Source organism: Dioscorea cayenensis, chromosome 3 (genome assembly GCF_009730915.1).
Source record: "Dioscorea cayenensis subsp. rotundata cultivar TDr96_F1 chromosome 3, TDr96_F1_v2_PseudoChromosome.rev07_lg8_w22 25.fasta, whole genome shotgun sequence".
Lineage (NCBI taxonomy): Eukaryota > Viridiplantae > Streptophyta > Magnoliopsida > Dioscoreales > Dioscoreaceae > Dioscorea > Dioscorea cayenensis.
Window position 1 is genome coordinate 15845174 of NC_052473.1, and position 23031 is coordinate 15868204.

At 36.7% G+C, this 23031-nt stretch overlaps 1 protein-coding gene and 1 long non-coding RNA gene across 5 annotated transcripts; both read right to left on the minus strand.

Annotated features, from left to right (window-relative positions):
- Nucleotides 1-1261: 1261 nt before the first annotated feature.
- Nucleotides 1262-5629, minus strand: LOC120283895. Of its 4 annotated transcripts, none has more exons than XR_005543400.1 (9): nt 4850-5629; nt 4542-4747; nt 3599-3782; nt 3430-3513; nt 3302-3352; nt 1993-2087; nt 1807-1880; nt 1650-1714; nt 1262-1563 (listed from the first exon to the last, which is right to left on the minus strand). It is a non-coding gene; the product is annotated as an uncharacterized LOC120283895 (long non-coding RNA). The 4 variants fall into 4 exon arrangements; XR_005543398.1 differs by having other exon boundaries at nt 4846-5629; XR_005543399.1 differs by lacking the exons at nt 1650-1714; nt 1807-1880 and having other exon boundaries at nt 4846-5629.
- A 9350-nt stretch (nt 5630-14979) lies between these two features.
- On the minus strand, nt 14980-20850 carry LOC120250711. Its single transcript, XM_039259552.1, has 4 exons — nt 20361-20850; nt 16298-17322; nt 16068-16177; nt 14980-15772 (listed from the first exon to the last, which is right to left on the minus strand). Exons 1-4 carry the CDS (start codon nt 20848-20850, stop codon nt 14980-14982), a joined length of 2418 nt encoding a protein of 805 aa, XP_039115486.1.
- Nucleotides 20851-23031: the final 2181 nt, after the last annotated feature.

Consider the following 23031-nt stretch of genomic DNA (forward strand, 5'->3'; position numbering starts at 1 on the left):
AGATAGTACAAGTAAACACCCTGAAAATATCAATTTGGATTACTAAATTTAACTTGCTGTGAAGGTGTAATTAATTAATGCTAGTTAAGAGTTGTTTGCTGCATTCATTTTCACAATGAAAAGGAAAACTTTATTAATACCTTTGTGTGGTCAATTAACTCACAAAACCTTCTCTTAATTTTTTTTAAAAAAATTAAAGAAATGATTTCCATCCAATTACATACCTATCTATCTCGGCCGGCATATACTGATTGGATCTTAATTTTCTTTAGTTAACAAATCGAATTTGTATCCGGGACAACACCTACATATATATATATATATATATAATACAAGTCACAATACTATATGACTGGTATAAATGTCCAAAAGTCCAATGTGATAAAGTTGAATGATTTGTTAATTACTTTCAAGGTGTACAAGACCTGTCATACAGATCATTCATTATGTTAGTTAACAATATCTATATATATATGCATGTATCTTAAAGCATGTAATTAATTAGTACGGTTCAATTATTGTAATATAATATGATCCCATGCTCAATTATTTGCAAGTTGTAGGATTTGTTTCTCATTTTTAAGGTAGCCAAGAAGTGGCATACAGCTCACTCACCATGACTTGTTGTGAAAATTAATTACATTATTAATGGGTAGATCTGTAAGAATCTGGAGTTGAATGATTAATTTAATTCAACTTGCAAGGTGCCCGAGATGGAAAGCTGCAGTTCATTAACTATGCAACTAATGTTTGTGGACAAAATAAAATGTTTTAGTTATATATTTTAATAAGAAATTTCCCACACAATGGGTGTCATAAAATTTTGTATGTTTCTTAATGTTGGAGAGAAACCTGACAATCAGAGTTACTAGACGGAGTTTTTCCGAAACTACTGTAACACAGATCATGGTCTTCAGCACTGTAGCAATAGTGTTTTTAACGCACTTTCTTTTGCAGTTGATGATCTGTAGCAATTACTGTAGTTGATATTAAAAAACCAGCAGAATGTGCTGCCAGAAGCATGCCCGTGCTTTCCTTGGTTTTACCGCAACTGTATAGCATTGCTGTAGAACAATGCTATAGCACTTGAAGAAAATTTGTAAACCTGCAATCTTCACGAGTAGAAGCACTGTCACTGTGATACACGTGTTTTTTTTTTCTGAATTTTTAGGGTCTTGTATTCTTTTCCTCTTAAAGTATAATTTTTGGGATCTATTTAGCACAATAAATGTATCAAACAATAACAAGCAAGCAAACAAAGTTTCAGTGTAGAAAACCTTTCGAATCGAGGAAAAAATCATGGGACTCCTTAGAACCACTTAACAATACATCCCCTGTGTCAACAATAGAGTCACAATGGTTTTTCTCTAGTTAATTAAAGGTTTACATATAACCAATGGCAATAACATTCACCAAGAGAGGTTAATAACACAAGCATCATCATCATCATCATCCCTTGATGAATAACAACCACCAAGTAGGGCCGGAAAGAAAGATCAAACCTAATCAATTCCCTTTCTTTAAGAAATCTACAATCATTGTTGTGAATGTTTGCATCATATCCTGTAATTAAGAAAAATTAATCAAAACACCATATTAATATAAATATAAAGATTAGGGATATAATTAATTGTGACTTAATATATAACCTTGAATGGTATGGCATAAGTTCACATTTCCATCCCTAGGATTTGCACAACCAAACTGGAATCCACTAAAAAAAAAAAAAAAGCCCTAATAAACATTATATGAATTAAGTTACATGGAATTAGTGTTTAATTAATCTAAAAAGGCTAATTAAATTACCCATAATTCCACTATGCACAAACATAAGGACCAATGTGAAAAATAATACAGGGTTCTGCACCTCCTTCATAAACCTAACCAAGTCCAAGTTGCATTCAAAGTTATAATACAAAAACGGAACAATCATCAATATCATATTCATTGAAAAAAACTTAATTAAATAGTAATTAAGTACTAATTATTTACCTGACGTTTGGCAAGCTCATGAGCGTTCAAAAAAACATATGTTTCAATTACATCTAGACCTTCTTCTTTTGCCTTATTATCAGTTCTGGCTACATCTAAACATTTAAATCATTGAAATCAATAAAATATTCAGAAATGATCTCAGAAATTACAAGCATCAATACTATGTAATTTTTATTAAGAAAACAAATATAATATATGGTTTTGAACTCAATTATAATTTTAGGTTAGATAGATGATCTCACACAAGCATATATACAATAAAGCATTAAAATCAAAAACATAAAAGAATGATATCCATATAAGGAATAAATAGGAAAGAAAATCAAATAGAGAGAATTGCAATGCGAAACACACACATACACATAAAGAGAAAAAAAAAAGGAAGAGAGAGAAGCTTCATATAGTATAGGAAAAACAAATTTTGTTTCCCCAACTAATTAATAACTAGATCATTCCATCCCCAACTAATTAATGTGATTGAGAAATAAAAAACTTCATAATGATAAGTAATAATTATGTGAAGAAAGTAAATAACCTGCCAATGGGTCATCATAAGACACTACAAGAAATAAGACTTATAGCGGTGGAAAAAAATCTACCGCTATAAGCCCTATTTTAGCCTTATCCAATTAACCCCTAAATCTTTAGTCGATATTTATTTTTTGTGACAAATGTACTCTTTTCCTGCTATCTCATCTATTAGGGTTGGAGATGCACAATTATTTGTAGCGGCGGAAAATGTTGCCGCTATAAATTTTTTAGCAGCGGCGGAAAATTTTACCTCTATAAATTCTATAGTGGCGGAATATTCCACCGCTATAAATCCAATAGATTTGTTTAGTATCCTATAGCGGAAAAAAATTTGCCACTAAATTGAATAGATGTTTTTATAGATAATTTAAAACAAATATATATATATATATATATGTATAATATTAATATTTTAATTTATTAATCTCACAGCATAATGGTTAAAAAAAAATAAACTAAAGAACAAATTTTTTTATAATTAGTATGCATATTATAAACCAATAAACATTCATATATTCAAATAATGTCTTACAAACTGATAATTGACAATCAGATGACCTTCAGCATAGCCACTACCAACCGTGTCAATCTGTTGAAACACACTCCAATGTAATTCTAGGCCTTCATTAGCACACTAAACCACTATTCTTACTGTTACTTGCATTGGTAACACACTCTAATTAGACACTCTTTGTAAGCATGTTAAGCTTGCATCAATAACATGAACACAAGAGTTTATTGTTTGAACTCAGCATGGAGAAATTATTAAGCATACCTGGAACTGAGACGTAAAAGCCAATCTGGTATAAGCCTGTCCTTGATGTCTCTGCAACAACAAGCATGGGCATCCTTAATAAGAGTAAAGAAACATCATATAAGAACTAACAAGCAATTTACACATACTTCTTGATGTTGCTTCTTCAAAAGGTAGGGCTTTGGAAACAACATTCAAGGAACAGATATAAGGGCTAGCGCAAGTAATACAAGCTGATAGAATGATGAGAAAAGTTAGCACTTAGAATGACATTGTACAAGTGAGAAAAAAATGATATGCCAGTATATATGTACAAACCTGAAGCATCTTTTGGCTAGGAAATAGCTCATTCTCAACAAGTTTATCTGTTGGGCTAAGAAACATGTATATCATCACATGGTATAGATCTGCTTTTGAACCAGTGCATCATTTTACAATGATGAGTAGAGAAAGGTAACCAAACAGGCTGTTCAAGAATATCAACTGAGGAACAAATAGATACCTGGAGCAGAAATGAAGATGAGTAGATAATTAACACCAGTGAATGAAGAGTGATTTTAAAGAATAATGCAAAGCATACACAGAAAGTACTAAGCCTTCAACTGTAATTCCAATTGTGATACATTAAGCAACTAGCCAACATAAAAATATTATATAGTGTGAGGTAGAATCATTTTAAGGCATTTCAAGAAAATATGTTAGTTATGTAGATTTCAAGAGTGGCCTTTCTCGTTCCATAAAATGGTTCACAAATTCTGGGAGTTACACAACAAGATAGGAAACTAGGAGAAAATCAAGAAACATGGAAAATTCTGAGAAAACATACATCTTCTTCATGTAGACTGCCTCAAATAATAACACATATCCAAACTTCCATACAGCTAAAACTTTGATTAATGACATTCTTAAAGGGTCCACACATTAAATATACAATACTATATCATGAATTGTAGTAATGTTAAGTAGTTGGTGAAAATTGACTTTGGTCATCAACATATGATCACAAAGAAATGGTCAGATAGATTGATATGTGTTTCTTATACCCTTAAGTCACATGCCTTCCAAGTCTTCAAGAGGGAGAACTTTCAACTTTGGTAAGAGAAACTTCAGAAGTGTGCTAATAACATGTTACCATCAAACCAAGAGAGACTACATAGATTTCCACAGTTGAATGAGTTGAAACGGTTAATAGACAATGCAGGTACCAGAGTCTACATGATTTTATACGCATATTAGGACCTGAATTGGAAAATCAACTCACCAAATATTAATACTATTCCCAAAGAACTTCGCATTGAAATAGCTCAAGAAAATTCCAAGGTTCATTTGGGCAACTCCAAGAAGGATGGGCATTTTCATCTCAAAAAATTGAGAAATAGCATCTCACTCTGTGTACCATGCCATTTGGGATCAACACCAAATGGATATGTACGTCTCATCTTAATCAACACCTTAGTAGTAGCATCCCTGCATAAATAAATACAGATAAGAATGATTAGACCAAAGCAAACACAATCCACAGGCAACATACGAAACATCAACATTCTCAAGAGAATCTCCTATACCTACAGGAAGCATCACGTCATGCATAGGCAGATGGACCAAAAACTTCAAATGGGACTAAATAATTCATTGTAGATTAGTCTTGAGAAAACCGCATCATCATAATTATATAGCGACAACCCAAGGTCATTTCCATGATGTTCCCGAGTTTCTATTAATCCCAAAATAGAGCATCTTTAATTAGATCAAACTTTCATAAAATTAAAAAAAAAAAAAAAAAACATAACAAAGAGCATGAGTAGGTAGCTACAAAGAACAACATGAAAACATATCAATTACAAAGGTAAAATTAATTATCCTCCGTCCAACTCAAAAGAAACAGTTAGAAACCTATACATACAAGCATAAAGCCAAAAAGAATACTCTAAGGCAAGTATTCTCACTTAGAATCAACAATGATATAAACCAAAGAACCCAAATTTATCATCAAGATAACCTATGATAATTTCATAATTCATAAAGATGATTGACTATAAGTCCATGACAAAGATAAGTAAGATCAGCACCATAAAGTAGATCTTAATTAAATATGTTATTGTGACAGAAGCCTAGTGTTCAGTTACACTGACCATATAATAAATAAAAGAAAATACATAAAACAATAAAGGTAAACTAGCAATCAATAAATCAAACCAAATGAGGTTGGCACCAGACAATAATAAAAAATAAGATTAAAAACAAAGATGTGTGATCTTGGAGATCAGAAGGCTTGAAGAAAATGAAGACTACTACAACATTATGGCATGATCCTATACATAATCAAGATAAAACCACTCAGCATTATGAATCTTATCATACCTTAAAGAATGGAGAGAAGAAAATAGAGGTGTATATAAACTCGGGAATGAATGCAGTGTTGGTTTAATCCACATGGGGCCCACGAGCATATGCAAATCTCAAAGGGTGATCTATTTTCTCTGTATGTGACCTGCATGGTACTACTTTGCGTGTGTTGGTGTAGTGTCGTACTGGTAGCAAGTTTTAGTTTATTAAACTTCTGGATCCCTGGTCAGTCTCCTGTGACTGTTGGTTGTATTGAAGCTTAGTCTGGTTTACATTTCCCTAGACTTTGTTTTCTTCTTTTGAACTCTTGTAATATTTTATCTTGTATTCTTTTGGCTGAATGAAGTGAGTGTGCAAGTTAGCTGTGTTAGTATTCTGAGTGAGGTTGCATTATCTCCGGCGGTGAGTGCTGTTGAGATCACAAAACTCAGTCCAGTTTCAAAACCTACACGTGGTATCAGAGCAAAGCCAGGTGCATGCCAAAGTATCTCCGAGCAGAAGACATGGCGATTACTACTCAACAGGCGACCAAAGATGGAATGGTGCCGCTGTAGTATCCTATGCTCACTCCCACTAACTAATCAACCTGGGCAATCAAGATGGAGGCAAACATGGACGCTCAAGGAGTATGAGAGGCAATCGATCCGATTGATGGAACGACGGTGGATGTAAGGAAGGACAAGATGGCTCGCGCTTGCATTTTTCAAGCAGTGCCGGAAGACATATTGCTGCATATTGCAAAGAAAAAAATGGCGAAGGAAGTTTGGGAAAGCATCAAAATCCGGTTTCTTGGTGTGGATAGGGTGAAGAAGGCTAGAGTGCAAACACTTAAAAGCGAGTTTGGAGCCCTAAGGATGAAGGAAACTGACTCTATAGACGAGTTCGCCGGGAAACTCAACAGCTTTGCAAATAGGATCAATGAGCTTGGAACAACCATGGAGGATGCCACACTTGTGAAGAAGCTTTTTGGGTCAGTTCCGAATAAATTCCTACAAGTTGTGGCCTCAATCGAGGAGCTCCTTGATGTGGATACCATGGCATTCGAAGAGGCCATAGGGTGACTGAAAGCTTACGAGGAGTGGATAAGGAAGGAAGAGACTCAAGGAGATCGATTGTTACTTACCCATGAAGAGTGGAGTGCACGAGCAAGAAGAAGTGACGAGGAGGCATGGAAGCGTAACAGCGAGAATATTGAGATGCGGAGCTGGGGAAGAGGAAGGAGTAGAGGTCATGCACATGGTAGACGGGGTCTTGGGATTCCTAGCACCGTACACCAGGAGGGAAGTAGCCGCGGGAACAGAGACAAGAAGCACATCAAATGCTTCAACTGTGATAAACTGGGACATTATGCCTGTCATGCCCCGAACTCGGCTCACCAGACCCGGTGCGCAGACAAACGGCCGCAGACCCACAAAGCGTGAGCCCCATAGGCCTGCAAGGTCTCAAAATCTGATCTAGGACAGGTAAAACTATAATAACCCAACTGAGTTGCAGGATTACAAACTCTACAAAGTACACAAAATTGGGATACAGAAGTCCAAAATACAAAATACAGGGACATAGTGATAGACAATGACAAGGACTACAATTTTACACATGACAAGCAACATCTACAGGCAGTCTTTCAAGATCCACCACGGTCTACCACTCTTGATCTGAAAAGGATTTAAAACAAATCCATGAGCTCACTAGCCCAGTAAGTAATCCAGAAATTGTTTTAAAACAACAGGCTTTATGAATCTCGATTTCAGATATTAAGAATAATTCAAAGTTTAAACATAGTTTAAACAAATACAAAATAAATGGTTCAACAGAGGTATAGTTCTCAAGTAGTAACGCTATTCAAGATAACTAAAATCAAAAGAATACCAGGTTTCTGAACTGCGAATAATTATTCGCCAGAAATGAGCATAGGTCTTCAAAACATAATTTAAACAAAACAAAATACAAAGTGAAATATTCTAATAAAGAATATTTACAAATATGATTTACCGGAATTCAAAACCCAGATATACGATATCAAAAATACAGAAAATTTCAAGGCAGGACAAATATTTGTGTTTTTGCAGAAATTCAAAATCAAAAGGGCAAACCCAAAAATAATAACCAATTCAAGAGTATGTCTCCAAATTCACTGTAAGTGCCAAAGGTCATTTGTTTATCCTCAGTGATGGATCCGAGCCAAAAATAATGAGATATCATTTATTTACCCTCGTGACACGAGACCGAATACCGGTGGTCGTTGATTATTTCACCGTCATCGGACACGGTGCTGAAAGCTGCGATCTCATTCTCCCAAAAATTACTTGTCGACAAGGTCGGGGTTTAACCCCCAGCGATGGGGTTGCATATCATTCATTTTGGAGACCAAAAATATTCGGATACAAAAATATTTGCAGAGTACAAGTTTAGAAATTTCTAAAAATTTCTCAAGTTCATATATATTCGGAAATACTAATAAATATCAAAAATCTCACTTTAGGGAAAAATAAATCAATAACCATAAATGAAATATAAAAAAATTTAAGCACATGAAGTATTTAAAATTATTCAAAACACCAGCTCCTTCAAAACTAAATTAAATGCTTATATAAATAAATAAATAAATAAAGGAATTGACTAAGTCAATTCAAAAGATAGCAGAATCATTAACCCATGCCTACAAACAAACGAATTTTATAAATGTCGAAGTAATCGTTTGAATGTAACCACACACTTAGTATAAATAATAAATTAATAACCAAGTTAAAAAGAATAGCAATTATTTAATTAGCATTGCACCAATTTAGATTTACCAAGTCAACAACTAAATAGAAATAATTAATTAAAGAAAATACCTCAAAATACATATTCTAGATAAATAATTTCAATATTAACAAAATAATAGATATTCAAAATAAAATAACAAAATACTAGATAATTATTTTACAGAATAAAATAATTTCTCAAATACTGAAAATACGAAGTTATCGGTAGATTACTTACCTGATATTAGCTTAAGCCCAAAAAAATGAGAACCAAGACCACTCCCTAAAACGATCCTAAAATCCAATGATTTACCATAGTTAAAACAAAATTACTCTAATCGCAAGTTTAAACACTCATCAAGTATTACCCTAAGCATTTTCTAGAGAGCAACCAAAAATAAAAATAAAATAAAGTAAAATAAATGACAATAATTGCCTTGCATGCACTCATGCAGGAATTTAAAACACACCCTAAAAGCTTAAATAATTAACATGATTAAATTTAAAGTGATCCAATGCTTAACCTCCACTCATTTGACATTTGCCTTGAACTAATATTTTAACTTGATGAGAACATCTCCACCATCCAATTCTAAACACATTCCCTTCCCTCATTCTCTTACAATGCCTTGACTAATAAAAACAAAAATATGCAAACCATTAACACCAAAAACATTTATGCAGACTCACAACCAAGCTCTAGTCTTTAGACACATTAACACAATAATGCTATCAACTTTACAAAACCACTCCACCAACAACAAAAGTTGTAGAACCAAACTAAGAGAGAAAAAACATATCTACTTATACAACCAATACATATATAAAACACACACACACACACACACACATATATATATATATATATACATGGAAACATACACAATGTGCAAGGCTTTTAGCATGTTGGTTCTACCCTCAAATAAGGTCCAAAAAAATCTCCACCATGCTTGGGTGAGCAAGAAACAAGCAACTTAACACTCATTAAACTAATGCCAAGGCCAAACCTTTCTCAAAAACAAGGATGGTTAAGCACAAGCCCTTGAGCTAACACTAAGCTCCAAGGATTTCAACAACAATTTTTGAGCTATGAACTAAGAGAACAACAAGCATGAACAACTCCGAATTTAGCCATCAACATGCCAAGGTTTCTAAATAAAAAAAGAGCTAACATGCTATTCCACAAAAACATGGCAAGCTAATCAAAGGATAGAGAAAAAGTCATGGTTTTTTTAGTTACCAAAAAAACAACACTACTAAAAAGAATTTAACCAAGAATGGCTAGGGGCTTACTACGATGGCCGGAAAAGAGAGTGTTGAAAAAGACAGCCCTAGCTGAAAACCAAGCTTCAAAAAAATCTTCTAGCAAGCAACCTCCCTTACAAGACAAAAGAAATGAAGAAGAAGCACAAGAGAAGAAGAAAAACAATGAAGTTAAAAGGCTCAAATATCAAAGGCACAGATGTGATGGAAACCCATGAATTCCTCATTACCACTAGATTGGAGAGCCACATGACAAAAGGATAGGGAATAAGTGGGGGAAACAATGCTTTTTTTTTTTTTTAAATGTAGTCAAGCTTTGGGCGGGGTCCACAATGCCTCTGAATGTTGGAACGAGAGACGAGGTGAGGAGGTGAATCTTATGCATGATGAAGAACCTGCTCTTATGCTAACCGTAGCACAAGGAGAAATATAGAGTCGGGAGAAGAACCAGGATGTGGTGATGTTGAACGAAGAGGAGGTGATTCCTGAACTACATAGCATCGAGATGGAACAACTCCATACTCATACTTGGTACTTGGACAATGGAGCCAGCAACCATATATCGGGAGATCGGGGGAAGTTCCAGAGGCTAGATGAAAGTATTACAGGTATGGTGAAGTTTGGAGATGGATCCACTATAGATATAATGGGAAAAGGGCTCTGTCTTACTTAAATGTGAAAATGGTGATCATCGGGTCTTACAGGAGGTGTATTATATACCGAGACTTCGCAGTAACATCATTAGTCTCGGCCAAATGACCGAGGATGGTAATGAACTAGAGATGACGGGAGAGTATCTAAAAGTTTATGATGAAAGTGGAGCACTGTTGACGTCTGTGAGACGATTACCGAACCGGCTGTACAAAATCCAACTTGAAACGTGTGATGCAACCTGTCTCATGGCGAGCTTTGATAATCTGGCATGGCTTTGGCATGCAAGGCTTGGGCACATCAATTTTCATGCACTGAAATTTATTTGAGAAAAACGAATTGCTAGTGGTGTCCCGGTGATCTCACACCCAAACAAAGTTTGTGAAGGGTGCATCGTTGCTAAACATACAAGAAGCCTGTTCCTGGCCTAGGCGAATTACAGAGCAAAGGAACCAATGGAGCTACTACATATGGACCTGTGCGGACTAGTATCACCTTGCACCATTGCAGGTAACACATATTATTTTTTAATAGTAGATGATTGCACTCGTTGGATGTGGGTCTATTTCCTGAGGTCCAAAGCTCAAGTATATTTTGAGTTCAAAAAGTTTAAAATTCTCGTGGAGAACTCAACAGGACACAAGATCAAGATGGTGAGGTCGGATCAAGGTGGTGAGTTTATGTCAGCTGATTTTACAAAGTTGTGTGATGATTGTGGCATCAAACGGCATCTCACGGCACTGTACTCTCCTCAGCAGAATAGGGTGGTGGAGAGGAGGAATCGTACCATTATGGACACTGTGAGATCACTCCTAAAAAGCATACGTGTGCCCGGGAGATTCTGGGGAGAGGCTGTGAGGCATGCTGTGTACCTGCTAAATCGGCGACCGACAAAAGCTTTAGAAAATCGCACACCATTTGAATCTTGGAATGGAGTGATACCTCATATGGGTCATGTAAAGGTGTTTGGCTACGTTGCACTCGCCAAGGTGACAGTTCCGCATTTAAAAAAGCTCGATGACCGTAGTGAGTCCATGGTTTATCTTGGAGTAGAAGAAGGGAGTAAGGCTCATCGCTTGTATAACCCGCACAATAATAAACATCATGTGAGTCGGGATGTAATATGTCTAGAAGATACGGAGTGGAAGTGGAGTGAAAACTGTGAAGCAAACACCAGTAATCATATGAAATTCGTAGTTCTAACAAAAACCATGGGGACAGAGACCATGAGTAACACAGTGAGTTCAGAGTCTGGAAGTCAAATAGACTCGTTGGATGCCACTCAAGAACCAATGGGTGGCACATGCGAGGTTACTAGAGGTGATGGGATGAGGATCCCGCTACAAGAAAATGTGACTCAAATGGCATCGACCCCATCACTCACTGAAAGGGCTGCGTCCTCTGACTTAGAAGTGATAACCACACCCGGCACAGTCGAAAGAGAAGATAGGTATTGATTACTTACTGATATATATGCTGAAACAGAAGGAGAACAAATGTTTGAAGATCTTCTCTTACTGGAGACCGAAGAACCCACCTCTTATAGCAATGTGTCGGGTCAAGCCATATGGGAACAAGCTATGAAGAGAGAGATGGAAACCATTGAAGAAAACAACACTTAGACCCTAACCGAATTACCACCGGGTCACAAAGTCATAGGACTGAAGTGGATCTACAAAACTAAACAATATTCCGAGGGGAATATCGTCAAGCACAAGGCGAGGTTAGTGGCAAGGGGTTTTGTCCAACAGCACGGAGTGGATTTTGATGAAGTTTTCCCGCCCGTAGCGAGACTTGATACTATACGTGTGATACTCGCTATCACAGTAAATCAAGGGTGGGAAGTCCACCATATGGACATGAAATTAGTGTTTCTAAATGGGATTCTGACGGAGGAGGTATATGTTAACCAACCTGATGGGTTCTTGGTGCTAGGCAAAGAACACATGGTGTATAAGTTATCAAAGGCCCTATATGGACTCCGTCAAGCCCCAAGCGACTGGAATTCGCGGTTGGATGCTCACCTAAAGGATCTAAAAAGCATTATACACTAGAGAAGAAGATGGTGGTGCAGTTATAGTGGGAATTTACGTGGATGATTTGATCATCACGGGAAAAAGCAGGGAGGATATAAATCAGTTCAAGGTGCAGATGATGGATGAATTCAACATGAGTGACTTGGGACTCTTATCCTACTACCTGGGTATTGAGGTTGAACAAGGGGAGAAGCAAATCTTACTCCGACAATTAGCATACGCTTGCAGAATCCTGAAACAGTTTGGCATGAGTGAATGTAAATGCAACATATGTTCCAATGGAGCACAAACTAAAATTGCACAAGGACAGGGAAGGTGAGCCTGTGGACCCAATAGAATATCAACGCATCATTGGTAGTCTCAGGTATCTCCTGCATACATGACCTGATCTATCATATTCTGTGGGAATGCTTAGTAGGTACATGGAAAGGCCAATCTTGATACATCTTAAAGCTGTGAAGCAGATTCTTAGATACCTAAAGGGTACTATCTATTTTGGCTTGACATACACAAGGGGAGGAAACGATGTGGAACTTGCCAATTATACAGACAGTGATCTAGCAAGTGACCCAGACGATAGGAGAAGCACCGGAGGCATGGTTTTCTACATCAACAACAACCTCGTGTCTTGGGGTTCATACAAACAAAGGACAGTGGCTTTGTCTTCCTGCGAAGCTGAATACATGGCGGCAACCACTGCTGCATGCCAAGCGGTGTGGCTGGCGAGTGTGATTAATGAAATAACAGGGAACAAACTCAAGCCAGTGACTCTGTTCGTGGATAACAGATCAGCTATCGCTCTGATGAAGAATCCTGTACATCACGATCGCAGCAAACACATCGACATGCATTTTCACTACATTAGAGAATGCATAGAAAATGGTATGATCGTGGTTGAGCCAGTGAGCTCAAATGATCAAAGGGCAGACGTGCTGACTAAAGCGATGCCAAATATGAAGTTTGCTATCATGCGTAAATGTCTGGGTGTGCAGGATCTTGAGGCTCAGGATGTTGATTAAGGGGGAGTTTGTTGGTTTAATCCATATGGGGCCCACTAGCATATGCAAATCTCAAAGGGTGATCTATTTTCTCTGTACGTGACCTGCATGGTACTACTTTGCGTGTGTTGGTGTAGTGTCGTACTGGTAGCAAGATTTAGTTTATTAAACTTCGGATCCCTGGTCAGTCTCCTGTGACTGTTGGTTGTACTGAAGCTTAGTCTGGTTTACTTTTCCATAGACTTTGTTTTTCTTCTTTTTGAACTCTTGTAATATTTTTATCTTGTATTTTTTTGGTGAATGAGTGAGTGTGCAAGTTAGTCGTGTTAGTATTCGAGTGAGGTTGCATTATCTCCGGCGGTGAGTCTTTGTTGAGATCACAAAAACTCAATCCGGGTTTCAAAAACCTACATGCAAGACTAAAAAGGATCGAGAAGCATATTAGTTTATAATTCTCTTTGGTCCTAGTTCTCTGCAAGCACCAAGAAATCTAGACAAAGCATCTGGAGTATGAGCATAGGAAAGAAAATAAACAAGAATATAAAAGCATTTATTGCAAATATAAAGCTGTTTTATCTTCTGTCATTTTGGCTAGGAGTTCAGATGGGCCAGACAAGCTCAGCCTGATAGTGGGGCAGGTTTTTTTTAACCAGGCCGATTTGTTTTTCTCAAAGGCTGTTTAGACTGAGACATGACCCATTGATCAGAACTTTCTATGCAGTTTGTAGTAATGAACAAAAATTAATGGTAGAAAATTATATGAGTGCCCAGCTTTGGCCAGATGTCAAGTTGGATAGGCTTTAAGAGGTAACCAAAGAGAGATGGATAAAGGTAGAGGTAAGGCAGGAGTGCTTACATTCACCGTAATCTTTGGACATCGATACCTCAAGTCCCGAAACTACAGAAAAAACTGCACAAAAGATACAAATACAAGGAAGCCAATGTTTTATTTTCCAGCCATAAGGAATCATAAAAATAAAGACCGCAGAATTTTAGAAGAAATTTCGTTACCTGATATGGTAGGTGTAAGAACACCATCACCAATTATCATGCAAGTGCCTATCATAACCACTGCTAGCAATGCTGTATGTAATTAAGTTCATGTGCTTCTCGAGGCAAGTTTTGACCCTTGAACCACTCTTAGTTTCCAGAGGGCATTCCAGATGTAAGTATAGAGTTCTTCATTAACCACCTGTTTATTTGGCAAGAGGATAATATTGTTGGAGAAGATGAAGATTATCAGTATCAAAAGAGATACTAAACTTCTTTCTCTGTTTGATGAAATGCCAGGGAAGAGAAAGAGGTAAGTAGAAGCAAAGGAAATAATGGACTTTTCAAAGATATCCAACTGACCAACCAGTCATCCTCTCTTCCATTCATATATATAATAAATCAAAAAGTAACTCCACTAACACATGCATACCTATTCTCATTGGCCGTCATTAACCCACTAACCATCTAGTTATTGGCCATCACACACAACAAGAGATATGGTCTCCACTAACTCATTAAACTAATACTAAAAATACTCAAAAGATGCAACATAAGTCAAAAATATTAAGCTTCTCTTCAGACCCTGAATCCAGCTACCATGCTTCGCTTCCATCCTTCTATCCTCCTCGATTGCAGCCAATGCACGACCCAACTCCACACCGTCTTCAATCAACATCAACATCCCCCCTTGATTGAGATGATCTCATCCCAAGCAAGCTTCTGAACATGACAAACTTCTTAGTGAGTAACGGTTTGGTGAAGATGTCGGCGATTTGGTCTTTAGTGCTGAAATGGTGCAGAGAAATCACTCCTTCTGATACTAACCCTCGGATGAAGTGATATCTCATGTCTATGTGCTTCGTTCGACCATGGTGTGCGGGATTCTTGGCCACAGCAATGGCTAAGAGATTATCAACCCATAATTTAGTAGATTCAGAGCATGGTTTCCCACAATTTTGTAACACTCTCCTCAACCAAACAACTTGACAAGCTGCTCCCGTGGATGCGATATACTCTGCTTCGGTTGTGGAGAGAGCCACAACATCCTTTTTTCGGGATCCCCAAGAGATAGGACATGAGCCCAATTTGAAAAATACTCCAGATGTGCTCTTCCGATCAACCTTAGAACCTCCCCAGTCGCTGTCAGAGAAAGCCTCCAATTCACCATCATCTCCCCGTGAATACCACAGACCCAGCTTTTTGGTACCTGTGAGATATCTCACAACTTGCTTTGTAGCAATGAACTGAATTTTGCTTGGTTGATTCATGAATCTAGATAGATAATTGACTGGAAAAATAATGTCTGGTCGAGTGTGTGTAACATAGAGTAACTTCCTAATCAAACTCCTGTAAGTTCCAGGATCTGAGAACTTATCACTATCACCTTCTTCAAGTTTCTCATTTACTGCTAATGGTGTACTCACGGGGTTGCAAAGCAAAGTTTCATGTTCATGTGAACTAATAAATCATCAATATAGTTCTGCTGTGAGATGAAGAAACCCTCAGAATTTTGCTTCACTTCAATTCCCAAAAAATAGCTCATTAAACCCAAGTCCGTCATCTTGAAAGTATTCATCATGTCATTCTTGATTGAGCTAATAAAACAGAAGAAGAGCTTGTATATATAATATCGTCTACATAAAGACTGATTAGCAATAATTCACCATTCATGCCCTCCTTCCTATATAATGTGTGTTCACTCTCACTCTTGACAAATCCAAGCTCTTTGAAATGCTTATCAATTCTGGAGTACCAGGCTCTAGGCGCCTGCTTCAGACCATATAGAGCCTTTCTCAATCTATAAACCAGATGTTCTTCACCCTTCTTCTCATAACCCTCAGGTTGTGAGACATATACTTCCTCCTGTATTTCTCCATTCAAGAAGGCTGATTTCACATCAAAGTGAAACACTTCCCACCTTGCTCGAGCTGCAAGTGCAAGGATTAATCTAACTGTTTCAATTCAGGCTACTGGTGAGAAGACCTCATCATAATCAATCCCTTGAGTTTGTGAATACCCCTTGGCCACAATTCTGGCTTTATGCTTCTGCACCTCACCCTTTTCATTGAATTTGGTCTTAAAAATCCACTTAAGACCAACTGGACTCTTCTCAGCAGGCAACTCACATAACTCCCATGTATTGTTGCTTGTTATTGAGTCCATCTCCAAATTCATAGCATCTTGCCATTCTTTACTCTTCACAGCTTCCATGTACTCAGTTGGATCAGCAACATGCATAGCAAATGTGTATGAATTGTATACATTTGTGAGCAATTTGATCTTTCTAGGAGGAGTCCCATCAGTAGGAGCCACACGAGATCTAGAGACACTAACAGCATCACTGTGCTTAGACTGCATCTTAGTCTCCACTCCTCCACTTGATGTCCTGACAGAGATTGGAGAAGATTGAGGATGATTTACTTGCTCCTCCTTATCTTCTTCAAACTCCAATACCTGCACATTTGATTTAGGCCCTTCCCAACACCATCGAGACCCTTCATGAAACACAACATCTCTGCTGATGATGATCTTGCCTGTCACTGGATTGAACAACTTGTATGCCTTGGATTCTGAAGAGTATCCAGTGAATATGCACCGTTCTGATCTCTCATCAAGCTTGTATAATTTCTGGGAGGGAATTAAAGTAAAGGCAATGCAACCAAACACTTTTAAATGACTCACTACAAGCTTGACTCCATGCATTCCTTCATAAGGTGTCTTTGTTTGTAATGCTTGTGTAGGTGATCTATTGATCAAATAGACTCCTGTGGAGACAGCGTCACCCCAGAACCTTGTTGGAAGATTCCCAGTCTTGAGCAAAGCACGAGCCATTTCTACCACAGTACGATTCTTGTGCTCCACTACACCATTCTGTTGAGGTGTATATGGGGCTGTGTATTCCTTTTTGATGCCGCGATCATCACAGTAGTTCTGGAACTCAGCTGAGGTGAATTCACCACCACAATCACTCCTCACCACCTTGAGCTTCCTTCCCAGGTGTTCTCTCACTTCCAGATTTTGACAAACTTTTTGAGGTTGAGTGTGATGCTTCTAATGTCGGCATTGGAGCTGTTTTGAGTCAAGAGAAGAAACCTTTTGCATTTTTCGGCGAGAAGTTAAGCGATTCCCGCAAGAACTACTCTACTTATGACAAAGAGTTTTATGCCATTGTTCGTGCTTTGGGTCATTGGAGTCATTATCTCCTCCAAAAACCATTTGTACTCTTCTTAGATCATGAAGCTTTAAAGTTCATAAATGGCCAGCATAAGTTGAACCGACATCATGCATTACGGGTGGAATTTCTGCAGGCTTACAGTTTTGTCATCAAGCATCAAGCTGGCTCTCAAAACCAAGTTGCTGATGTATTGAGTAGAAGGTACACATTGTTGTCCACTATGCAAATAAATGTTGTTGGGTTTGAAGTTTTAAAAGAATTGTACAAGGATGATCCCTACTTTGTTGTCATTTGGGAAAATTGTTCAAGAGGGCCATACAAACAGTTTTTTCTGCAAAATGGGTTTCTTTTCAAGAAGAATTGCTTGTGTATTCCTCAATGCTCTGTGAGAGATGCCATTCTAATGGAGGCCCATGATAGTAACCTTGGAGGACATTTTGGTAGAAACAAGACACTTGCTATCATAAAAGACAAATTCTTTTGGCCAAAAATGGAGAAGGATGTAATGAAACATGTAAAGAAGTGCAACATTTGTCATGTGGCTAAGAGTCACTCTCAAAATGCAGGTTTGTACACTCCTCTTCCAGTCCCTCAAGCCCCTTGGGAAGATGTTAGCATGGATTTTGTGGTAGGATTGCCAAGAACTCAAAAGAAATAAAGATTCGGTGATGGTAGTAGTGGATCGATTCTCTAAAATGACCCACTTTGTATCTAGTTGTAGAACTGCAGATGCTTCTTACATTGCTGATTTGTACTTCCGTGAAGTCGTGTAGCTGCATGGAATTCCGTCATCGTTGCTTGTGACTTTGCTCTCCGACATGGTGAACATAATCTGGCTTTGAGACCAAATGTTGGATTTGTATCAATGCACCCGAATACACACACACTCTAACATTATTACTCAAATTGCTGGAGATTTTTGAGATAACACATAATGAGATGATTTTTAATTTCAACAACACTGTCTACGAAATACATGGAAGACCACTTGATGCACGTACGCTCAGCAACCAACTTGGCCGGTTCTTGTGGCAGTACTTGGATGTGCTCCACGATTCCTAGAAACACTACTACATGTCATGCAAACCCATGCATGACTTACACGTCATGCAAACACCTGCATGACTTACACAAGTGACACGTTATGCAAATACATGCATGAAATACATGAGTGACACGTCCTAATTAATTACAACAAAACAACCAACATACTTCTAACATAAAGACCTGAAAATGAACAAGATTAAACTTAATAATATAAGTGTCTTGACACATTGTTGTTTTCAGTTACTTTGTAAAGCTTCCTTTGGAAGCTATATTGTACTTATGGTCGGAGAAGCTTCCTGTGGAAGCTACTAATAAAATATCATTTGTATCCAGATCTATACCTGGCCATTATTATATCTATTATTTATAATAGATCATATGCTAGTATGAAATACTCCTTCTGTACCTTTCTTATTTGTCATGAATAAATCTATATTTCTTTTTATATTCTATTATTAAGAAGTATATATTGTTTTTTTTTAGTTATCTTTAACACTTTATTCAGCTACCTTCTTTGAATTAAATATGAGAGAGAAATGTGAAGATATGTATTAGGGGTTAGTTTAGAAAAATAACTAATTTTTTATAAAATTTTGTAAAATAACTAACTTTCTTGGTATGTGAGATTCGATTAATGCATGTTTTGTTTCCCTACTCCTGGTGGGCTGACTGTTGTCACCCTTCACTGGGGCTTTGTTTGCTTGTGATTTTTTTCTTCTTAATGCATGTGGTTTATCCACTTTTTTTTAAAAAAAAGATTCAATTAACCATCATAAAAAAATGACGGCGGGATTATAACAGAGTTATTTTTGCACACAATAGATGTATAAGTGGCACAAGTTGAGATGTTCAACACTTCGTTGATTTTCAGGTTTGTATGTAAAGCTTCTCCTGGAAGCTGATAATAAGAAACTATTATTTTTTGAGACCTATGCTCCTCATATAATATACATTATTCGGATAAGATCTTACGCTAGTACGTATGACATTGGTTGTCATAGTTACAAGATGGGCATGGTCCATTAGAGGATTATTGAGTTGTGTGAACCCAATGTTATAATCCATTAACAACTTGTGGACCCCATGTATGCTGACTTGATGTTAATTGCTTATAAGAGAAGTTTCTGTCTTTGTCCCTGGTTGACACAGCAGATACACAGTTATAATCCTAGAACTCACACTCAAAATAGAGTAAATAAGAAAATCAATTCAATTCATCAATTCCTCTTTTACAAACCCTAAAACAAGTATTTATAGAGGCCTGGACTAAGGACAAAATAGTAAATAAAACTAAAATAATTAAAATAAACACAAAATAATAGATAATTAAATAAAACTAAAATAGCTAATAAAGCTAACACAATTATCAAATACTAAGATAATTTAAAATTATAAAATATTAGGCACCATACTTTGTCATTCACCCCCACTCGTGAAAAACTTGACCTCGAGTTTTAAACTGGGCAATTAAGCTTGTGATTGGATATTTCATCAAACCATCACCATTCGAAAATTTCAATTTCTTGATCTTGAAATCTTTCCATTTAGTAGCTTTCTTTCTCTTCCTCTTCGAAAATAACCACATCCTTAGCTTGGATTCTTTAAGAACCTTCGAGAAATCCTTCTCGTTGGTCTTGTTGTTCTTCTTTCTTTCATCAACACTTTTCAAATCTATTTTTTTTTTCATTTTTTTACTCAGTTTTAAAAGCTTCCCTAATTATCTTTTCACAATTTCCATCATCAATAGTAGTATTGAACACCTTATTTTTAATCAACTGATTGCTTTTGGGAGTTGACATTATCTGCCTTAAAAGATAAACTTGCCTTTTTCTGCTTCATATTCTTCTTCTTCATCACCATCTAGCTCACAAATAATCTCTTCATTTTTCTCTACAATGTTCACAGTCTTCCTCAAGGGACATTTGTTTGACTTGTGTCCCGGTTGATTACATTTGAAACACTTCCCCATAGTAGATTTGGAATATGGATTTTCTGTTATTCTTACATCTTTATCTTTCCCTACAGTCTCTGCCATCTTGTTCCTTCCATATTTGTTGTTGTTCTTGTTGCTACGATTTTTAAACTCTCCTGTAGACTCTACAGCTTTGTAATCTTCACGGTTCCACCAACTTCTCTCTTGTTGCATTAACTCTGCCTTCAGGGCCATATTTTTCACCTTAGATAAGGTTCGAATAACTCGCACACTGATTCCGTCTCTGAGTGCTAGCCTCAACCTCTCCAAATAACTCGTAACCTGCTGCCCTTCTGACTCCAGGAGGTTATTTTTCTTTCGATCCAGTCTCATTAATTCCATAGTGTGTTCATGGACACACGAGTGCCTTGCGACAATGTTGCAAGCTGTTAAAAATAAGATCCTGCTCAAAATCGGGGGTAGAAATTCCTCTTCAATAAATACCTCATCACGTACTCACGTTCAGTACAAGACTTTTTACCTTCACGTTCTCTCCCGGATTGAATTCGCTCTCACAGATGCAAATGCTTCCCCTTTCAAACGGCATGCTACTAATCGAACCCGTTTCTCTGGAGGTCATGTAGTAAAAAAATCTATCAATCTCTGCAGTCAAATCCAAAAATTCATCTATAGCCAAGCTTCTGTTGAAAGACGAGATATCCACCTTTAAGCAAAAATCTCCACCATCCCTTTCAACATGAAAATAATTATTTCTCGCCATCTGGCCTTCATATTGGTGATGTCGTCTAAACCAATTTGGCTCAAAATCATTTTTTTTCCTCTGAATCTTCGTCATAGACATATTGTCTATAAATAGGGACAGGACAAAGTCTGTCAAAAGGAACACCACGGGACAACTCCACCACTGGCCTTCTATCGTCATTCTATCTCATGTGTGCATCAATTTGTAGAGCATCCGGATGATCTACAATTTTTTCAAAGTGCTTATCAAAACACTGGAATCTAAGATCCATCTGTTGCTCTAAACGTCGCTCCAATCGTTGCAACGCTTCGTCCCCAAGAGGGCTTCAGCCTCCTGATCACAGTCACAAAGACCATCACCGTCACCACCAATTGACATCCTCTCTCTGATACAACCTGATGCAGCGGATACGCAGTTCTAATCCAAGAACTCACACTCAAAATAGAGTAAATAAGAAAATCAATTCAATTCATCGATTCCTCTTTTACAAAACCTAAAACAAGTATTTATAGAGGCCTGGACTAAGGAAAAATAGTAAATAAAACTAAAATAATTAAAATAGTTACAAAATAATAGATAATTAAATAAAACTAAAATAGCTAATAAAGCTAACATAATTATCAAATACTAAGATAATTTACAATTCTAAAATATTAGGCACCATACTGTGTCACTGGTAATGGTACATATTTTTCTATAACGATTACAACAATCTGCGAGAGGGCGTCGAAAAAGTGAAGCAAGACGTGTTACTCTTCCTTTATGAGCGAGACTCTATTGGAATCTATAGATAGATCTACTGATCTAAAGAACTAAGCGAGCAAACCCGAGCGAGCGCTTATAGTATTAAAAAAAGATGTGTTTTACTCGTCCTAAAAATTATGACTCTTTCGGATGAAAATAGTACATGTGCACCTGTAGATGAGATCTAGATTAAAGTATTATATGGACGTGAATTGCGAGCTATATGAGCTATTATAATTATTTTCACATCCAAAATTATTGTAAGACCTCTAAAATGTAGTTGTATTATTTTATAAGACAATCATGGTGCTTGACGGATGTTAAATTAAATGTTGTTGTAAGACCTCTATAAATAAAGGTCTTTGGGAGTATTTTATAGCACCACCATGGTTCTTGACAGTTGTTTGACAATCTAAGGGGTTGTGTGATTGTCTATAAATGAAATCACATGTAATTGAAATTATAGGGTTTAATTCTCCGAATAGTCCTACTTTTTCAAATATGCCTTTTTAGATCTTTATATTTTAAACTATAACCTTTCAGTCCAACTATTGATTAAATTGAGCCATGTTAGTCACTATTAGGGTTAGAATTTAGGGTTGAAAAAGACTAATATAGATCAATTTAAGTAGAAGTGGAAATATTACAATTTAAAAGTATAGGAACCATGAGTTGATCGGACCCGGCCGGGCATTGACCCGAGTCGAGGCTCGGGTCACGGGTCAATTAGTTCGACCAGATCGGTCATTTTGGGATCAAATCTTGGGTTAATAAAAATATTTTAAAAATATTATTTTTAAAAATTATAAATTAGTTTTTTTAATTATATAATGATATATCATAATAATATCCATGAATTATTAGTTATCAAATAAATAATTTGATGGAAAAAAATACAAAAACAATTGCTAATATTTGATTTGGAAGTAGTAGAAAAGAGGAAAAAAGCTCAAACTTCACATAATATCAATACATAACAATACTAATTCACAATAAAAGTTTAAATTTATTATCAAACTATCAAAACCAAACTCAATCCAATATATAACCAAAGTTCAAAATTAAGTACAAATCAA

Excerpts from the sequence above, each read along its gene's own strand:
- LOC120250711 (XM_039259552.1), bottom strand. The coding sequence starts at position 20,850 with ATGGAATTAATGAGACTGGATCGAAAGAAAAATAACCTCCTGGAGTCA. Across the intron at positions 17,323-20,360 it reads AGAATATGAAGCAGAAAAAG|TGAGAGAACACCTGGGAAGG; the intron begins GCAAGTTTATCT and ends AAAATCTGGAAG. Across the intron at positions 16,178-16,297 it reads AAGGGATTGATTATGATGAG|GAGGAAGTATATGTCTCACA; the intron begins GTCTTCTCACCA and ends GGAGAAATACAG.